General features: G+C 40.3%; 1 protein-coding gene across 2 annotated transcripts in view; it reads left to right on the forward strand.

Moving 5' to 3' along the window:
* The window catches only part of UHRF1BP1 (UHRF1 binding protein 1), a 59771-nt gene that overhangs the window by 22231 nt on the left and 17904 nt on the right, over positions 1-19636 (forward strand). The window contains exons 2-11 of one of the 2 annotated variants that reach the window (XM_042938505.1): positions 5439-5601; positions 5703-5741; positions 6447-6538; positions 8926-9115; positions 9432-9572; positions 10003-10173; positions 10852-11044; positions 18080-18166; positions 18701-18871; positions 19257-19396. In XM_042938505.1, the coding sequence (XP_042794439.1) occupies positions 5439-5601; positions 5703-5741; positions 6447-6538; positions 8926-9115; positions 9432-9572; positions 10003-10173; positions 10852-11044; positions 18080-18166; positions 18701-18871; positions 19257-19396 (1387 nt within the window). Of the gene's footprint in view, positions 1-5438; positions 5602-5702; positions 5742-6446; positions 6539-8925; positions 9116-9431; positions 9573-10002; positions 10174-10851; positions 11045-18079; positions 18167-18700; positions 18872-19256; positions 19397-19636 lie in introns of those variants that run through there. The other variant, XM_042938506.1, reaches the window with a different exon arrangement.

Raw genomic sequence — 19636 nt, forward strand, 5'->3', positions numbered from 1 at the left:
CCTCCACAATCCTCCTCCACAACCGTCCTCGTGGATTACCATTTTACCTATTCTTTGTTATTACTGTAAAATGCGGTCAAAATCAGTTGAGGAATTCTTACTGCCTTTTTTGAGAAGCTAATAAGGTGATACCCACTTTTTGTTGAATCATAAAAGTAAATTGACAAATTTATTATTACTCTTAGGGGAGAACAGCCATTGGTGGTCCAGCAGACCTGCATGTAATCTCTATAGAGAGATTCTCCACTCTGATAACCAAAATTATATAATAAAAGGAAGTTTATCCTCTCACTTGCTTATTCTTCTGTACCCTACCTGGAAATATGAGCGATCACTTTTCCTCTGGGGCCTCATCTAGGAAGACAGGTTCTTCTGGGTTTTGTGCTTTTCCCGTTGTTCCTCTGTGTTGGTGCTGTTGATGAGGGCAGTATGCCAAGAGTCTGATGACCAGTCCTCACTGAGATTAGTCTCTAGTCCTGACTGCCTGATGTTCATACACTTGTAGTCATTTCCAAGATAAGTCCACCTGGTTACTATCAGGATAAAATGAGCACAGGGTTCTCTATAGAACTTCCCTGAAGAAGACAGTGCTGTCATTTGCCAGATGACATGGCTACAAAGTTCATAGAACTCTGCTGATTATCACCTATACACCTGTTGTTTTCAGTTGGTTAGTCTTGCCTTTACAAGCTTGATTTTGACTAGATTGATAACTTTGTTCCATGTCCTCAGTTCTCTTGTGACCCAGTAGTACTGGAGGGACAAAGGATGAAAATCTATTCTTGGAGCCAGAGTGGGGACTCTGGAAAGGCTTTCTGAGGAACATTAATTCAGTTTTAACCTTGTTCAGATTTCAATTTGTAGACGCCTGGGTGGAAAGGATAGAAATAGGCATACTGGGAATGGAGGAGGATACATTGAGCTAGAAAGAGACCTGAGGGGTTGTCTCTTGAAGACAGCTTGAACCCTAGGATTATAATCCAGGCCTCCTGAATCTATTTTTTAAGATAATAATGTAATCCTTTTCTAAAGGCAGCAGTGGAATCCACAAATAATACTGATTACTTTTTATTGAGCACTTAACAAATGCCGGATATTTAGTGTATGTTAGTTAGCTCTGTTAATTCCACCAGTCCTGTGAAGTTGGTTGAACAGTTTGCCTAAAGTCACAGCATTAGTGAGAGAGCCAGATTTTGAGCCCAAGTCTAACCCTAAAGCCTGTGCTCTTAAACACCAAGCCATGATAAGAATAGAATTCAAAAACTTCTCTGTTCTGGAAGAATGGATTTATGCATCTCTTTTCTATCTTGAACCTCTCATTTTCCCTGCCTTCAATCACTTTAACTGATTAACTGTTAAACCATTCAAATTAAACCATTCTCAAACTTTAGAGAACAGAAGAATCACCCTGAGTTTGTAAAATGCTGATTCCTTACTCCCCTCCCCATTGTGAATCAGCATATCTGGAGTGTGGCCCAATAATCTACATGTTAAAATAAACATACACCGTGGTGATTCTACCCATTTGATCACAGGACCATAGTTTGAGACACAATTGCCCTAAATCCTGGCAAAGTTAGGGTGAAATGTAACACAAGTCTCATACTTTTTTATTCACGACTGGAAAAATGACATGTATTTTTTTATATGGAACTGTAAATGGAGTTAGATTTTGCATAGAACACAATGTAGAAATTAGGTACAGGTTGCCTGTTCAGTGTAACCACTTTGAGAATGTCAACGTTAGCATGTGTGTAACTCATTGTTGACTGTGGTTGTTTCATTTTATTCAAAGTATGTTCCTCCTGTTTTTAGAGAGATTTTTATCATAAGGGAAATAGCTTATCTTAGTGACTCTCAGCCTGTTCTCTCCTGCATATTGAAGGGGTCCTGACTCCCATCTCTGACAGTGTCTCACACCTACTATGATTCTCAGTTGAGGCAGAGAGGTAGGGTCTTATCACAATCTGGGGAAAAGAGGACACGTACAGTTACAGTCTTTAAAACTAATTTTTTTTATCTTCAAAAATTCTTATCTTTAAGACTAATACTTCTGAAGGGTTACTCACCCCAATTTTGGAGCTGATGTGGCTTTCCTGAATACTTAAGAGTAGAGGAAGTGTTGCTAGGAAAAAATAATTGTAGTATCTTGTTTAAATATAAAGGACTTGAAAAAGAAAGCCTGCCTGTACCTAGTGGTTACAAATAATGTTAAGTTCTGCTTCTGTGTTCTTTCCTTCCCACAGGACTGTGTTTCCTCCAAGTCCCTAAGGGGCATGCACTGTGTATCTTCCTTTAGTTTCAATTGTTGTTATTCTTGTTTTATGTAGTGGAAGTGTTTAAGATGTTCTTTCTTTTCTTTCACACCCCAGTCCTATTTCCTTATAGGTAGCCATTCCTTGAAGGAAAAGAGAAATTCTCTTTCCCTCTGTAGCAAGTTAGTTTTCAGATGATAGGAGCCATTGTAGAAAGCTTGTCTTTTGGGTTCAGAGACTAACATTGGTTCATACCCAGTAAATGTTGACTAAACATTTTTTGTGAATTAAAATCAGTAAAAGTATGTCTACGGGTATAGAATTTTATTTTACCCTATTTAAAAGCTAATAATGAGCTTGTTGTAGTTTATGGATGCTGACAGAACACATGATACTCCTAGATCAGAGATAGAAGACTTTATTACTCACAGCCCTGCAAGCAGCATAAGCAAATGTTTGCATTAGTTCCCCCTTATCCCCTCGTGTCCCATGGGAGTGACACAAACGGACCCAGATGGATGCTTGCACATATTTTATAGGAATGGAACACTGAAGTAAGTGGTAAACAAGCCTGCTCTTTGTCCTGGGGTGGGGCACATTACTTCATCCCTCAAAGCTGATCTTTGCAAACCCAATCCTGAGAAGTGGCCCGGGTAAGGAGTGGTCAGGATCATGTGTTTTTGGTATACTCAGCAAGACATGTAGGAGTGTGAGAGACCCATGGAGGAGTAGCGCTTCAAACAGTAAGTACATACACTAGGTAATTGATAGAAATCTTAGAAAGAATTACTATGAAATATTTGCCATACAAAAATATATAAAGAGTAATATAGCCATACGTTCACCTCCCATACAGTCACCTCCCAATGTGAGAAATAAGTATTTATACAGAATGTGAGAAATAAGTATTTATATAGTTGCAGCTGACTGTGGAACCCTCCCCTGTCTCACAGGTAAGCAGTTTCCTGAATTTGTTATCATGCCATTGATTCCTATGAATCTCTAATTATCATATAGTACTTTTTTTTTTTGCATGTTTATAAACTTCTAAAAATTTTTAACTATCATTTAAAAATTGTTAAAGAGTCTTTTTATATAGTACCATTTTAGGCACTGTAGAAAAAAATTGTGAAGATAAAACTCATGCACATCATGATGTTATAGTCCAAGGAAAACCAAAAACACTAAAATACACCTTAGTAAAAGGAAAGGATGTATATGAACAAATAAAAGTTGGTAAATAATATGTAACTCTGAAGTCAGTTATTAGCATCTAATATGTATAAGGGCCAAGTGTAGTTATGGATGGAGGGCAAGATACAATTTATTATTGAGGTGGAAAATAGTGACTCAGAGGCAGCAACAGTGAGAATTACAGGGATGAGATTCATCTAGACAGTTTGTCATACAGGAAAGAGGGATATAGTGTGAGGAACTGCCCTTAAATTGATCTAACCAAAAAGATGAGAAGGGAACTGGGAGTAGTCAGGCAGCAGGATAGTTAGCTGAGAGGTATGTGCGTATGTCAGGTAACCATTTTGATTAGGAGGCATGGCTAAGACCAAGCCTCTGACCTCACAAGGCTTCACATCTAATTACACAGGGGTGGTTACATATGGGAGAATTAGAGAACATCCTAAGACCCTCCATGATTATGACTTAAATGTGTGTAACAGATTCCAGAGATGTAGAAAAAAAAAGTTTAATATGAGTTGCAGCAGTTGGGGAAGGAAAGCCTCAGTGAGAAGTCTTGCATTGGGCCTGGCATGGCAGACTGTGATGATGATGCTCCAGGAAAGGGGTGGCAAGAACACGTGAGCAGACTGGAGACAGTGAGCATGGAATAATGAGAAGACTGGCCTGTGTGAATTATGTCCAGGCCACTTGACCTGTAGAGTTTCCTATGGTCTGTATTTTGCTGATTGCACGCTTATGGTGCAGTTCAGCGTTTTTTCTCTGTCCTCTGTATTTCCTGCAAATTCTCAACTGGACCTAGTAGCATGATGAGATTTAGGTTCATTTACTTTGGCAGGACTATAGGTGAGGGGTTTGTTCTTTTGTCACATGAGTAAAGGGATGTGTAAGGGTCTGGGGTTTCATTTGACTATACTTAACAAGCCAACAATTAACGTATTACCATTTCACATTTTTTTTAAATTTACCATTTTTTAAAAAGAAGTTTATTTTTGAGAGGGGGGTGGGGAAGGAGGGGCAGAGAGAGAATCCCAAGCAGGCTTTGTGCTGTCAGCGCAAAGCCTGACCTGCAGCGTGATCCCACCAACCACAACCTGAGCCAAAATCAAGAGTTGGACGCTTAACCGACTGAGCCACCCAGGCGCCCCCGTCTCACATTCTAACTTCATAGAGCTCCCTCGTCTGTTTCAAGTAGTGTTAGAAATATAATTTGCTTTCTGAGATACCCTGGTCTGTCTACTCTCCACCCAGCCCCGCCCCCACTTTTGTTTGTACAATCTCTTTTCTTCATTTGTTTTCCCTATCTTGCTCAGTTTGGATTCCTCTCCCAACAGTTTCTTTTCAACATGGGTGCTGTGTCCTAACAAGGAACCTTGATTAGTTTCCTGAGTTTATAGGGCTAGCCTGCTCCAGGTCCTTTGGACCTCACTGGGGACCCCTTGCAGTTGACTACACCCCACTAGTTTCAACTGCTATGATCCAATTGGCCCACGTTGCTTTTCATTTAAAACTTGGTTGTCTTGTAGTTCTGTTCTTTGGTTTGTCAGATGCCTTATTGCTTTCATGTTGATTTTCACAGCTGCTTATAGCACATATGTCTTGTGGCTATTGATGCTTTTTCCCTCTTGCTTTATGTGGGGGTTTATGAGGCTGCTTTGTCTTCTAGTTTTGTTATGAGTGTTATCCGTGGGCTTCTGGTGTTGCTATCTAGTTGCTCTGTTTTTATGTGGGGATTCAGAAATATCAAAGGTCTATATTGCCACTGCTATAGCCATTTCTCCAGAATCACTTGAGTAGAAAGGTGATACAATCATGAGTAGAATGATAGGTCTCACCTAACATCTTACTTGGCATAGAGACAGTGTGGTCATTAGTCAACATTTGTTCTTTAACTTTCTCTTTTCTCCAAACTAAAAAGCGTTATTGGCTATAATGCCCATTTAGTGGATTTCCATAGAAATAATACCTTCTTATTTTTACTTTTTTCAGGTTCACCAAAAATCTTTCCCCAGACAAAATCAATTTGAGCACTTTGAAAGGGGAGGGTCAGCTGACGAACCTGGAGCTAGATGAAGAGGTTCTACAGAATGTGCTGGAGCTACCCACCTGGTTAGCCATCACTCGGGTCTACTGCAACAGGGCCTCCATCCGGGTGAGAATGGGGGTCAGAGTGCTATTGCTGTCCTTGGCCAACAGGCATGCTTTATTGAGGGACAGCTCCCACAGCCCTGAGTCTTTGCTTTCTTCTTTCAGATCCAGTGGACAAAGTTGAAGACACATCCCATATGCTTGGTAATGGCTTTTCTTGATTGCAAGTAATCACATGGGGATGGCTGGGGTCAGGTTTTAAAAGATCTGAGAGAAGATGGGGAGGAGTCCTGATAGGCTATCCTTTTTGGGAGTGATGATTGCTCTTTCTGGCTTGTCAGCTTCTCTCTCAGACAGAGTGACTACTGTCTGGGCTTATTCTGGTATTGCTATGAGGTATAATGTTAACATTGAGACACAAGACCCAGGAGTCCTGAGTTGCTTGTTTTGCTTTTTGTTTTTTATAACAAATTTGCTACCCAGGTTCTACTTTTACATTTCCTTTGGAATCCTGACAGAGGAAAAATGAGAAATGTAGTTGATATTGACTGTCGGGTGATTATCAACTGAAAGCCCTTCATCAGTGAAAGCCCTGATCCATGCATGCCTTTACTCAAAGAGTGGAATCTCCAGGAATAGTAATCTCTGTAACTTGGATTTATGTTTTAGTTTTCTGCTATGAGCTAATCCCATACTTGTCATGGAGTTCTGCTGCTAATGGACATGGAAGAGGGAAGATGAGGCCTCTCTTTGCATTTCAGTTTGTTCATTCATTCGACAGACATTTAATGTGTGCCCACTGTGGGCACAGCACTCAACTAGGCATTAGAGTATAGAGATGGGTAATCCGCAGCGTGTGCTGTGTGGGTTTTTGTGCAGATGCTTAGCTCTTCGTGGCTTTTATTTCAGTGTCTGGATAAGGTAGAGGTGGAGATGAAGACATGTGAGGAGCCTCGGCCCCCCAATGGACAGTCTCCCATTGCCCTCGCTTCAGGACAGAGGTTAGTTGCTAATGGCCCTATTATTTCCAATATATTAACTGTTCCATATCAACTTTTACTAAAAAACAAAAGCTTTTGGGGTGCCTGGATAGCTCAGTTGGTTGAGTGTCTGACTCTTGGTTTTGGCTCAAGTCATGATCTCACGGTTAGTGAGTTCAAGCCCCCCGTTGGTCTCTGCGCTGATAGCAGAGACTCTCCCCACCCGCCTTTCCCCTCTCTCTGCCCCTCCCCCGCTTTCTCACTCCCAAAAACAAATAAATAAACATTTAAAAAACAACCTTTTTGGGGCACCTGAGTGGTTCAGTTGGTTGAGCATCTGACTTCGGCTCAGGTCATTGATCTCACAGTTTGTGAGTTTGAGCCCCACATCGGGCTTGCTGCTGTCAACCTGTCAGCACAGAGCCCACTTTGGATCCCCTGTCCCCCTCTCTCTTCTCCTTCCCCACTTGAACTCTTCCAAAAAATAAATAAAGTCATTGCTGTACCTAAGGTCATCGAGGTTTTCTCTTATGCTGTCTTCCAGGAATTTAATATCAGTTTGTTTAAAATTTTTAAATTGTTTTTAAATTTATTTTTTAATTATATAAAATAAAAAGTTAAAGTTCCAAAGTTAAAACCATAAAACAAGATATGTTATACGTATGTATGTTTGTGTTGTCCCCTTTTTTACATAAAATACCGTGTACCATAAACACTTTCCACATTGGTTTTTCTTTTAAAAACATATCCTGGAGATCAGTCTATAGAAGTATATAGAGCAACGTTCCTTATTCCTTTTTTTTTTTTTTTTTTTTAAAGTAGGCTTTATGCCCAGTGTGGGGCTTGAATTCATGACCCGAGATCAAGAGTTGCATGTTCTGCCATCTGAGCCAGCCAGGCACCAACCCCTGCCCCATTCCTTTCTGAATCTACAGAATACTCAAAATATTTTCAGGAGGCATCGTAGTTTCTATAGCCTGTTCTCTATTGATAGATATTTGAATTATTTCTAGTTTTCTTGCTGTTACAAATAGTGCAGCAATAAATGACCTTGTTCGTGAGTCACTTAGTATTTTTCCAGCATATTTTAACTCTATTTTTTTTTAACTTATTTATTTATTTTGAGAGAGAGAGAGCCGGGGAGGGGCAGAGAGACAGAGGAAGAAAGAATTGCAGGCAAGCGCCATGCTGGCAGTGTGGAGCCCAACACGGGGCTCAAACCCACAAACCATGAGATCATGACCTGAGCCTAAACCAAGAGCCGGAAGCTTAACTGACTGAGCCACCCAGGTGCCCCTTCCAACATATTTTAAAAACGATTTTATTGAAATATAATTCACATACCATAGAATTCATCCATTTGAAGTGTATGGTTCAATTGTTTTTAGAATTTACACCAGGTTGTACAACTATAACCACAATCAATTTTAGAACATTTTAATCACCCAAACAAACCCCATACTACCTATTAGCAGTCACTCCTCATTGTCCCTTGCCTTAGTCCTAGGTGACCATTAATCTACTTTCTGTATCTATTCTGATCATCATTCTGATCATCCTATAAATGGAATCATTTACTCTGTAGTCTCTTATAGCTGGCTTCTTTCACTTAGCATAATATTTTCAAGGTTTAGATGTATTTTAGCACTATCACTACTTTATTCCTTCTTGTGGGCAAATAATATTTTATTGTATGGATAGATATACCACATTTGATTTATCCGTTCATCAGTTGAGGGACATTTGGGGTGTTTCTCCCTTTTTTGCCAGCATATTTTGGGATAGATTCCTAGAAGTGGGACTCGTGGGTTAAAGGGAAAATGTATGTATAATTTTAATAGTAATTGCTGAATTACCTTCTATAAGGATATAATTTTATGTTCCCATCAGCATTGTGTACTAGTTCTTGTTTTTCCAGAGACTTGTCAATAGAGAATATTGTCAGGCTATAGGATTTTTGCCTAATCTAATAGATGACACATGGTGTTTCAGTGTAGTTTTTTGGTAAATTATATTGAAGTGTACCATATTGAAGAACACAAATCATGTGTATATAATAGTTGAGTGATTCTTTACAAAGTTAACACATCAAGAAACAGACTACTAACTTCCAGAATCCTAGAAGTCTCCTGTGGCCTTTCTAGTTATATCCACCCCCAAGGATCACTTTCATTGTGATTTGTAACACCATACATTAGTTTCCCTAGTTTTAAAGTTATGTAAATGTAACCATATAGTATGTCATCATTTCATATATATATATGAAAAGAGAAAGAAAGAAAGAAACCATCCACAGTTCTAGCACCCAAAGAGAGACACTGTTAATAATCTTGTCTGATGTCTTCCAGCACAGAGTGTGCACAGACTCTCACATGATTCTGAACATTGGTCTGCCTCATTTGTTGTAGTGAGTATGGCTTTGCCGAGAAGGTGGTGGAGGGAATGTTCATCATCGTCAATTCCATCACCATCAAGATTCACTCCAAGGCCTTCCACGCTTCTTTTGAATTGTGGCAGCTCCAGGGCTACAGTGTCAACCCCAACTGGCAGCAGAGTGACCTCCGCCTCACCCGCATCACTGACCCCCGCCGAGGAGAGGTGACAACCCTAGTATTGCAGGAGAAGAGAATGGGGAGATCCAGAATAGGACTTCTTTTTAAAGGATACTGTTCCTGCTTTGGGGATTTCCTCAGATATTGCCCTTATTCCTGTGAACCCAAGAAGCCCTTCTGTCCAGTGTTACTGCTGCATCCTTTCCTCACTTAGGGATCTCTGTTCCGCTGCATTCTATTGGTGGGATCCCAACCGAGAATGGTGGGGGTTTCTGCTTTGCCAGTCTTTTCCCCCTTGGACTTACTGCCTCTTGGTTAATTTCATCCACAGAATTAAGGGAATTTATTCTCTCTCCTTCCAGGTTTTAACATTTAAGGAAATAACTTGGCAAACACTTCGAATCGAGGCAGATGCTACCGACAATGGTGATCAGGATCCAGTCACCACTCCATTGAGGCTTATTACCAACCAAGGCAGGATCCAAATAGCCCTCAAAAGAAGAGTGAGTATATTTTCTGCCCTCATGAAAACTTCCATGTTTTATTCTCCTACACATCCTGGGAGTTGGTATTCTCTCTTGGAATGTTACTGACTCTAGGAATGACAATTGAAAAGGACAGGCCTGTAATTTAGTGTTGCACAGAACATTTCTGTGAACATTTCCACCTCCTTGTCATCTGTATTTTGGAAACCACAGTTTTTACCCATATACAGGGACATGGACCTAGGCACCTAGCAGTTCACTTTTCCTGCTTCTTGTTAATTGCAGAAAACATTAGTAGCTTTGTAAGAAATGGACTCTCCACAGTGGTTGTTGCTTTCCTTTCATGTTCTGGGGATTAAAAGCCATTTCTGAAGTTAACTGGGCAAGAGTCACTTTGAGTTGGAATAATACAAGATGTTGAACTTCATGTTCTGTGTGTCTCCTTCAGACCAAAGATTGCAATGTGGTAGCCTCCAAGCTGATGTTCCTGTTGGATGATCTGCTCTGGGTGCTGACTGACTCACAGCTCAAGGCTATGATGAAGTATGCAGAGTCGCTGAGTGAGGCCATGGAGAAGTCAGCCCAGCAGAGGAAGAGCCTGGCCCCTGAACCTGTACAGGTTAGAGGCGTGGGGCTAGGGAGATGGTAGGCCAGACCTAATTCATATCAACATAGGTGGAGTCTAGACTTTACTAGGCTTATTTGGAGCATTTTTCATTTACTTCTAGATGTGCATAGGTTTTGTTTGTGTGTCTGATTTATTTATTTATTCTGTTCATTGGGTGCCTCCAGTGTGTTAGCTTATTACATAGTGCTGGCCACTGGAAAGGGAGAGTATAATAAACTTCTTGTTTTTGTCCTTGGAGCTTTCACTGTCTTAAAATACTTACTGTCAACAAGCTATTACAACATGATGTGTATAAAAGTAGACACTGTGCCATGAGAGCACAAAGAAGAGGCATCTAACTACACAGACTGAAAGGGGTCATTTAAGAAAGACTTCCTGTAGGAGGTGTTTTGGCATCAGTGAGCTAAGTCCTGGGGGGGTCAAAGCTTGGGGGGCAATTCAAACTCAGAACAGAACTCTGACAATTACTACACTAATTATAATTAGGCTTTTTGCAGTTTGGGTTATTTAGGTGGGACAGACCTACGTGAGCTACCAGGTGAACACTTACGAAAGGGAAGAGTCATCTTGCTAAAATGTGGTTTTCTTCAGACTGAAATAAAGCTTAATAAAGCCTGTGAGGAGCCTGCCTGGGTTTGGACTTCTTATTTTTCTCTCTGTCACATATAGATCACTCCACCTGCTCCCAGTGCCCAGCAGTCCTGGGCCCAGGCGTTTGGTGCCAGCCAAGGCAGCAGCAACAGCAGCAGCAGCCGCCTCAGCCAGTACTTTGAGAAATTTGATGTGAAAGAGTCCTCCTACCATCTGCTCATCTCCCGCCTGGACCTGCACATTTGTGACGATAGCCAGTCTCGGGAGCCAGGTACCCTGTTTGGCCTGAGCCTGGGCTGGGTGGTCCATCACTGCCTTCAGCTCTGGACAAAGCTTCGGGATGGAGGGCTCTTTTCAAGATGCCATGGAGTACTTTGGTTGGCTTCCCTTAATCAGGGCATTCCTTGAGCCTCAGCCTCTGTGGCATCTCTGTTTTTGTTGGTGTGAGGTAGTACTCTTTAGCCTTAAGGCAGCAGGACCACCTGCAATACTTAATAAAATACAGGTGCCATGCTATTCCTAGACCTCCCTAAGTCAGAATCTTCAAGGGTAGAGCTCAAGCATTGTATACTTTCTTTTCTCCCCAGTGTCCCTTGGCCAATACTGACCACTGATAGAAGCTATTAGGAAAGAAAATTCAAGTATAGGAAACCCCAGAATTTTCAGATTTTTGAGTCAATTTAAATAATTTTTATGTGTAAATGCCCTCTTCCCAAGCAGAGAGGTTATGTTGTATTCTCGTCATGCTTTTACATTCATTAGGGCCATTGGTATTACATACACGTATATGTTTTATTCAAAATGAAAAAGGAATTGACTCATTTTGTCTTCATGAGTCTTGGGGAAATCACTTAGCCTCTTGCTTAACCTCTTTGAGTTTCATCATTTGTGAACTTGAGTTAAATCATATCTTACTCGTTTACCTCATTGGTTGTTGTCAGGCTCAAATGAAATAATATACTGAATTGGAAGACCTTAATTATAGGCACATGCTCAGTATTATTATTCCTTTGCTGCCTCTTCCTTTAATACTCTGCCTGTATTTCCTTTATACTCCCCTTTGCACCAGCTCTTGGCTTTAGATGCTCTCATACGGTAGATTTTTCTTGTGCTGCTGTATCCTTTCTGAGGGTTAATGTCTGCCTCTTTAATGACCCCTAGACTCAGTTTCCTTGGGGGAACTTACCTTTTCTTCCTGGGGCACCAAGCAGCATTATCTTTCTTGCTTTGCTGTTCTGTGGTGTTGAAGTGACTTCAGTCCCTGTCTACTCCCACTCTGAGAGAGCTGAGAGGAGCAGTGACAACATAAAGATTGCTTTTGCGACCACAAGAAATAAATTGCTCACTGGTTAGCCACCCACTTATTTTGGAAGTTCTTTGCTAAAACGATTATTGTTTTGTTTGGTTGTTTCTTCCAAGTGTTACTATAAAGGCTTTGGGTTTTTTCCTCTTGTTTTGTCTTGGATCTTTTCATAGGTCTTTATTAAGAGTGTATTATTGAGAATTTGACCCTTTTGCTTGATGGAGGAGTATTTAGCACTGTTGTCTTCATGTGACAAGGTCCCATAACCCACACTAAGATGTAAATGACTACCCTCCCTTGCAGTCCCTATTTATTTATTTTTTATTTATTTATTTATTTATTTAGCTAAATTAATATATTTGCTGGAATTTAAGAACTTTTTGTATGAGATAGTTTTAGATAGGGAGAAAACTTCCAACCTGCCATACCCAGGTGTGATGTATGACTCTGTAAAGGAATAAGGAACAGTTCTTGTGAATTTGACTCTTCTCCTGGGATCTGGGGAGAAAAGGGAAGGGAGAACTAGGTGGCACAGAAAGCATTCTAAAGTTCTCTGGAATTGTTCTGTCTAATATGCAGCCACATATGACTACTGTTGGCTGATCCAAATTGAGATTGGTTGCAAGTGTAATTTCCACATGGGATTTTGAAGATGTAGTAGAATAAAAGAGTATAGAATACCTTGATAATTATTTTCATATTGGTTATATGTTGAGATGATAATATATTGATTATATTGGTTTAAGTTGTATGTATTGTTAAAATTAATTTCACCTTTTTAAAAAACTGTTTTCCATGTAGCTACTAGAAAATTTAAAATTATTTTTATGGCTCATGTTATATTTCTGTTGGATAGCATTGTTTTCAAACTCTCTGTCTAGTATGGTAGTCAATAGCCACGTGTATCTGTTAAAATTAAAATAAAATAAAATGAAAAAATTAGCCCCTAATTTGCACCACCCACATTTTAAGTACTCAGTGTAATCTACAGACCATAGAAGATATTCATCATCACAGAAAATTCTTTTGGACAGTGCTGCTCTAGAGGCTCCTTGCTACATCTACCTTCTTTTCTCATTAAGGGACATGATAGCCTGGGATGTTGGGCCCTTGAGTAACACACTTACCTATTCCGTGGCATTAGAGGTGAAATTATTGGAAACTGGGTGGGTCCTTGGGCACACCTTGGCTTGAGGTGGGGCAGCACTATCTCTTAAAATTCAGAAAAGCAGGGCACCTGAGTGGCTCAGTTGGTTGAGTCCAACTTCAGCTCAGGTCATGATCTCATAGTTCATGGGTTTGAGCCCCACATCAGGCTCTGTGCTGACAGCTCAGAGCCTGAAGCCTGCTTCAGATTCTGTGTCTCCCTCTCTCTCTGCCCCTCCCCCACTCCTCCCTCCCTCTCTCTCTCTCTCTCTCTCTCAAAATAAACATTAAAAAAAATTCAGAGAAGAGGTTAGTGGTTGATGGAGAAAAGAGTGTCACCGCTTTTTATTTTATTTTATTTTATTTTATCTTATTTTATTTTATTTTTATTTTATTTATATTTTGGGGAGAGCACAAGCGGGGAGGGGTAGAGAGAGGGGAACAGAGGATCTGAAGTGGGCTCTGCGCTGACAGGCTGGCAACAGTGAGCCCAGTGTGGGGCTTGAACCCATGAGCCATGAGATCATGACCTGAGCTGAAATAGGAAGCTCAGTTGACTGAGCCACCCAGGCACTCCTTACTTGCTTCTTTTTAACTCTTTTTCGTCTGGATGAGGCCTGTGAGCCAAAAACTTTCTTTCTTTATCTCTCTTAAGGCCAAGCTTTCCTCATCCCACAGCTCATTGGAGAACTTCAGTCATTTATGGACACTATTTACCATTTATGTCCCATATCTGATTATGTATTTATAGTTAAATATGTTGGTGACTGCTAATTATATTTGATTTTGATTTCAATTCTAGACCCTATTTTAATATGCTCAGTCTATGTAGTTTATTGTTCTTTTAGGTCTGAATAACTCCATTGGAGGGAGCGTTGCCATGAAACCCTCTCCCTCCAGTGCCTTGGGCATGCATTTTTAACAGGGATGGTATCACCCAGCAGCAGATGAAAATTGACTCTTTCCTTTTAAGCAGCTTTATTGAGATCTAATTCACATACCATACAATTTGCCCATTTAGAATATACAACTTAGGGGGTTTTAGTATATTTATAGGGTTGTATAATCATCATCACTACAGTCTAATTGTAGAACATTTTTGTCCTCCCTGAAAGAAATCATGTACCCATTAGCTGTCTCTTCCCATTTTGCAACTCTAAGCAACCACTGATATACTTTCTGTCTTGATTTTTTCCTGTTCTAGACATTAAAAATTGGTTCCTTGGTGAAGTGTGGAGGTGAAAAAAAATTTTAGCTATAACACTGGTTTGTACCCTTCTAAAGCTTAATCCCTACATGACAAAACTTTAGTCCTTGGTATTTAATTTCTTTCTTTGGGTTTTCTTGGATATCACATGAGGAGCACTGACACTGAGTTCATGGAAGATACACAAAATATGGAAGATCACTGCTAAAAACTATGGTGAATAGATGGCTGTGATTAGAGGTCTTTTTCCCAACTGATTGCTTAATCTCAAAGTCATATGGTAAGAGGTGGCCCGCACATGCCGGTTGGCTGACTTGTCAGTGTTGTTTCTGTTTAAGCCTTAGTGCTTTTGTGGTTTGAACTTTAAGAATTAAATAGGGGCGCCTGGGTGGCTTAGTCGGTTAAGTGACCGACTTCAGCTCAGGTCATGATATCGCAGTTCGTGGGTTTGAGTCCTGCATGGGGCTCTGTGCTGACAGCTCGGAGCCTGGAGCCTGCTTCAGATTCTGTGTCTCCCTCTCTTTCTGCCCCTCCCCCACTCACTCTCTGTCTCTTTCTTTCTCTCAAAAATTAACAAAAAAATGTTAAAAAAGGAATTAAATAGTCTATATTTTAAAATTATTATTATTTTAAATATTTATTTATTTATTTATTTATTTATTTATTTATTTATTTATTTAACGTTTATTTATTTTTGAGACAGAGAGAGACAGAGCATGAACAGGGGAGGGTCAGAGAGAGGGAGACACAGAATCCGAAACAGGCTCCAGGCTCTGAGCTGTCAGCACAGAGCCCGACGCCGGGCTCGAACTCAGGGACCGCGAGATCATGACCTGAGCCGAAGTCGGCCGCTTAACCGACTGAGCCACCCAGGTGCCCCTTATATTTATTTATTTTTGAGGAGAGAGAGAGATAGAGAGCAAGCAGGGAGGGACAGAGAGAAGGAGAGAGAGAATCCCAAGCAGGCACCATGCTGTCAGCACAGAGCCTGATGCGGGACTCAACCCACGAACTGTGAGATCATGCATGACCTGAGCCGAAATCAACTGACTGAGCCACCCATACACCCCTATATTTTATTATTTAATTCTGCAGGTTATTCAGCAAATCATGAATTAAGTGCTGAAAAGAAAAAATATTGACTCAGTCTGAATGAATACCTAGCAGCTAGTTAAGCTAAAAGTTATCTTGTTGTATCAAGCAAAAGTTAAGTTAAATTTGCTAAGGAGTGCCTGGCTGGCTCAGTAGGTAGAACATATGATTCTTGATCTCAGAGTTTTGAGTTCAAGCTCCATGTTGGTCATAGAGCTTACTTGAGCTTACTTTAAAAAAAAAAAAGTTCACTGACATTAATTTTAAGAAATTTATTTAAATTTTCCTTTGTTTTGCTAAAAATACTTTTGATAAAAATTAAAAATAAAAATGAATTTTTTCTCTTTCTGTATTCAAGAAAAAGAAAAGAAACAAAAAAGAGAAAAAAAAGGAAACCATTTGAAAATTTGTAAAAGTGAATACACTGAAGTAGACTAAAATAAAATGATGGAAGTAAAATAGAATTTGAAAAAATTTACACAAAAGTAAAAAATATAGTAAAAAAATTTAAAGAAAAATATTTTTAATAAAAATTGAAAATAAAACAACTTTTTCTGTATTCAAGAAAAAGAAAAGAAGTGAAAAAAAAGAAAATTGAATAGATGGACCTGCTGCTGAATTCTGTGGTCAGGTTGTACAGATTGTTGTGTTAAATCTCAAATCAGTTTTCTAGGTGTGCAGGATGGTTTAGTCTTGGTCTAGCTGTATGTCATGGATGCGAGACACAAAAAACTTCCATGCTGTTCCACCATCTTCTAAAAATACTTTTGAATAATTAGAAGTTTGATTACATTGCTGTTATGTGTTTCTGTAAATTGCTAATTTGCATATATAATTTGATACATTATGAGTTATATAAGAAGTACATTTCATTACAGGGTTTGCAGGAAATATAGTTATTTATTTATTTATTTACTTATCTATTTATTTATTTCTAAGTTTATTTATTCATCTGAGAGAGAGTGAGCACATGCAACCTGGGAAGGGGCAGAAGAGATGAGAGAGCGAGAGAATCCCAAGCAGGCTCTGCACTGCCAGTGGGGAGCCTGATGTCGAACTTGAACTCACAAACTGTGAGATCATGACTGAACCAAAGTCAGATGCTTAACTTCCAGGAAATATAGTTATAAAGTTGTTAAAAATTAATAGCTTTAAGTTTTTAAATTTAAATTTTAATTTAAAAGAATTAATCTTTCATAACCCTGCACTGAATAAAAGGAGTAAACTTGATGCTTATCCTTTTTATGTATAAAGCACAGACATAGGGGTGCCTGGGTGGCTCAGTGGGTGAAGCGTCTGACTTTGGCTCAGGTCATGATCTCACACTTTGTGAGTTCGAGCCCTGTGTTGGGCTCTGTGCTGATAGCTCAGAGCCTGGAGCCTGCTTCTGATTCTATGTTTCCCTCTCTCTTCCCTTTCCCTGCTCGTGCTCGCTCTCTCTCTCTCTCTCTCTCTCTCTCTCTCAAAAATAAACACTAAAAAAAACACAACACACATACAGTACATAAACATATATAGTATACCTGTGGTATGAAAATTTTATGGAGAAGGGGGCAATTAGGGAAAAAAAATGTCTAAATGGGCTTAGAGATAGTAATAATAAACAAAAAGGTTGAGAAACAGGAACACGAGTGTAGGATGGTGATTAGTCCAGAACTTGGGGTGGTAAAATCTAGATTGGGTGGAAATGACCTTCCTGGTTGTAGGTGTGTCAGTTTACACCTAGAGGATTCCATGGTATTTCCCTTCACCCTAATAAGAGATAGGATAGAAGTGTAGAACATAGAAAGGTAGGTCAGATAATATGATATGTAGGAGAAATAGTTCCTACTCTAACTACTTTGCTAACAGTTTTTATAGTTGGAGAGATAAGGTAGAAATAGGGAAAGTTGATTCATCTAGTAAGAATTAAATGTAAATTCAAGGTAAACATAATACATCATTTGACTTAATGCTAAAAATTCCAATGTACCTACAATATCTTCTATGCATATTTTACAATGTCCTTGTTACTGCAGTGTTTTAGTGTTCAGTGACAGCTTGGAGCCTGGAGCCTGCTTCAGGTACTTTGTATGTACGTGATTGCTTAATTAGCTCTGAAGCCAGGATGTGAAAGGAAATAATGGGGGTTCTGTTTTTGGGGGAATTTGGCTTATGCCTCTCCAGGTATTGTGCTGAGGCAGAACAATCCTGGCATTGCTAGGTTTGGGGGAACCAATCTTACCCTTGGGGTAAGGGTTTTAGAGTGTATCTGTGGAAGACCTAGGACTGTAATTCATGAATCCTGAGTTTTGAAATGTCTTTTCCTTTCTGAAAATCTGGCAGCCATTTACAGAAATAATGCAATATACATTTTGGGGGTCTTGTCTATTGATTTTTATAAACCAGAAGAGGAGGGCCTCAGCCTTGCAAGTCACCGGTCATCATGGTCTTTCAATTGCACTTGTGTATCAATCAGGCTTTGGAACTGATCCTCAAGAGCATTTTTAAGTACTTAAAGTGGTGTTTCGGCTTCTTTGTTTCTTCTGCCACTGTTCATCCTTATTTTTCTTTTATAGGTGTCTCTGCAAACAGACTCATGGGTGGTGCAATGCAGCTTACCTTTCGCAAGATGGCCTTTGACTATTACCCCTTCCACTGGGCAGGTAGGACAGTTCTGCATGGCAGCAGTCCTGGTGCTGCCCAGCCACACATGTACTGAGGACAGATTCCTGGATTCATCCCTGACTGCCCAGCAGGCGGGTGCCAGGAATTTCAGCTCAGAGAGGTGTTGGGAATAGCCCTCTTGAAGAAGACATCTTCTGGAAACTTGCAGGGTCTGCTGTTAATGATTCTTTATGAGTGATAAAGAAGGAGTAGGAGGAGAGGCAGTGCTTGAGATTTTGCTTTTGACTCTATGTTCTGCCCCTACTTCCAGTAGTTTTAGAGCCTCTCTAATAGTCCATGGTCAAAGATGGTGACAGTCAGCAGCTGGTCTTTAGGGAACCTTAGGGAAAAATCACATATGGAATCCAGAAGAACTTGAGTTGTTCTCACTAGATGATTTTTACTTATCCCATAGAAATCTGCATTGGGATACAGGATCAGATTCTGAACTATGACTATACCAATGGAAGGGAAAAATTGGGATGTTGGATCGTGGTCTTGGACTAAAATCTTCTTGCTTCTTTGTTGCATAGGTGACAGCTGCAAACATTGGGTACGGCACTGTGAGGCCATGGAGACCCGAGGCCAGTGGGCCCAGAAGCTGGTGATGGAATTTCAGAGTAAAATGGAGAAGTGGCATGAGGAGACGGGTCTCAAACCTCCCTGGCACCTGGGGCTGGACTCTCCCTTCCGGAGGAAAGCAGGTAGGTTACAAAGAGCTGGAGGACTCCCATTGCTTAGCTTCTTGCTAGTTACCTTTGAATATCCAGTGAAGATAAAGCACTGGACTAGCTAATTATCCCAACCTCATCCCATGGAGAGATATCAGTGACTTTTTTTCTTTACAGAGTCTTAGTTGTCTTCAGGAATAGCTGCAGTGTAGAAGAGAGGCTGTTACCTCCTTTATTCAGTAGGCTGTTGCGTTGGTCTTAAGGAGAGTATGAATTTTGAGTTCCTAGGCGCTAGGCAGTGTTAAGCTCTCTTTCCTACCTATAGCCTTAACGATCTTAGGATTTTTACTTTTAATTCTATTAATAATGAGAGTTGAATGTACCCGATTATCTTTCCTACCTTCTTGTTTTTACTTAGATTCTCTCTCCAGTCCTCAAAAGAACTCCCTTGAGAGAAGCCCCTCTCAGGGCCGACAAGCTGCTTTTCGGCCTCCAGCATGGAATCGCTTACGTTCTAGCTGCATGGTAATACGGGTGGATGACTTGGACATTCACCAGGTGAGAAGCCCAGGACACAGGGAGGCATGGTTGGAAAGGGGTCGAGCAGTTCATCTGGCAGGCAGCAGATGTGAGCAAGATCGTGGAATTCAGGGGCTGCTTCCCTTACTTCTGAGTGGATTGACACATTGGTCTGTTTCTTTCTGAGCATGGCTGCTGAGATCAGGACCTGGGATTTCCCCAGTTTCCTCTGAATACCCCACTTCAAACCTTCCCCTGAGAGAAATGAACTTGCAGATG

This window comes from Panthera leo, chromosome B2 (genome assembly GCF_018350215.1).
Source record: "Panthera leo isolate Ple1 chromosome B2, P.leo_Ple1_pat1.1, whole genome shotgun sequence".
Taxonomy (NCBI): Eukaryota; Metazoa; Chordata; class Mammalia; order Carnivora; family Felidae; genus Panthera; species Panthera leo.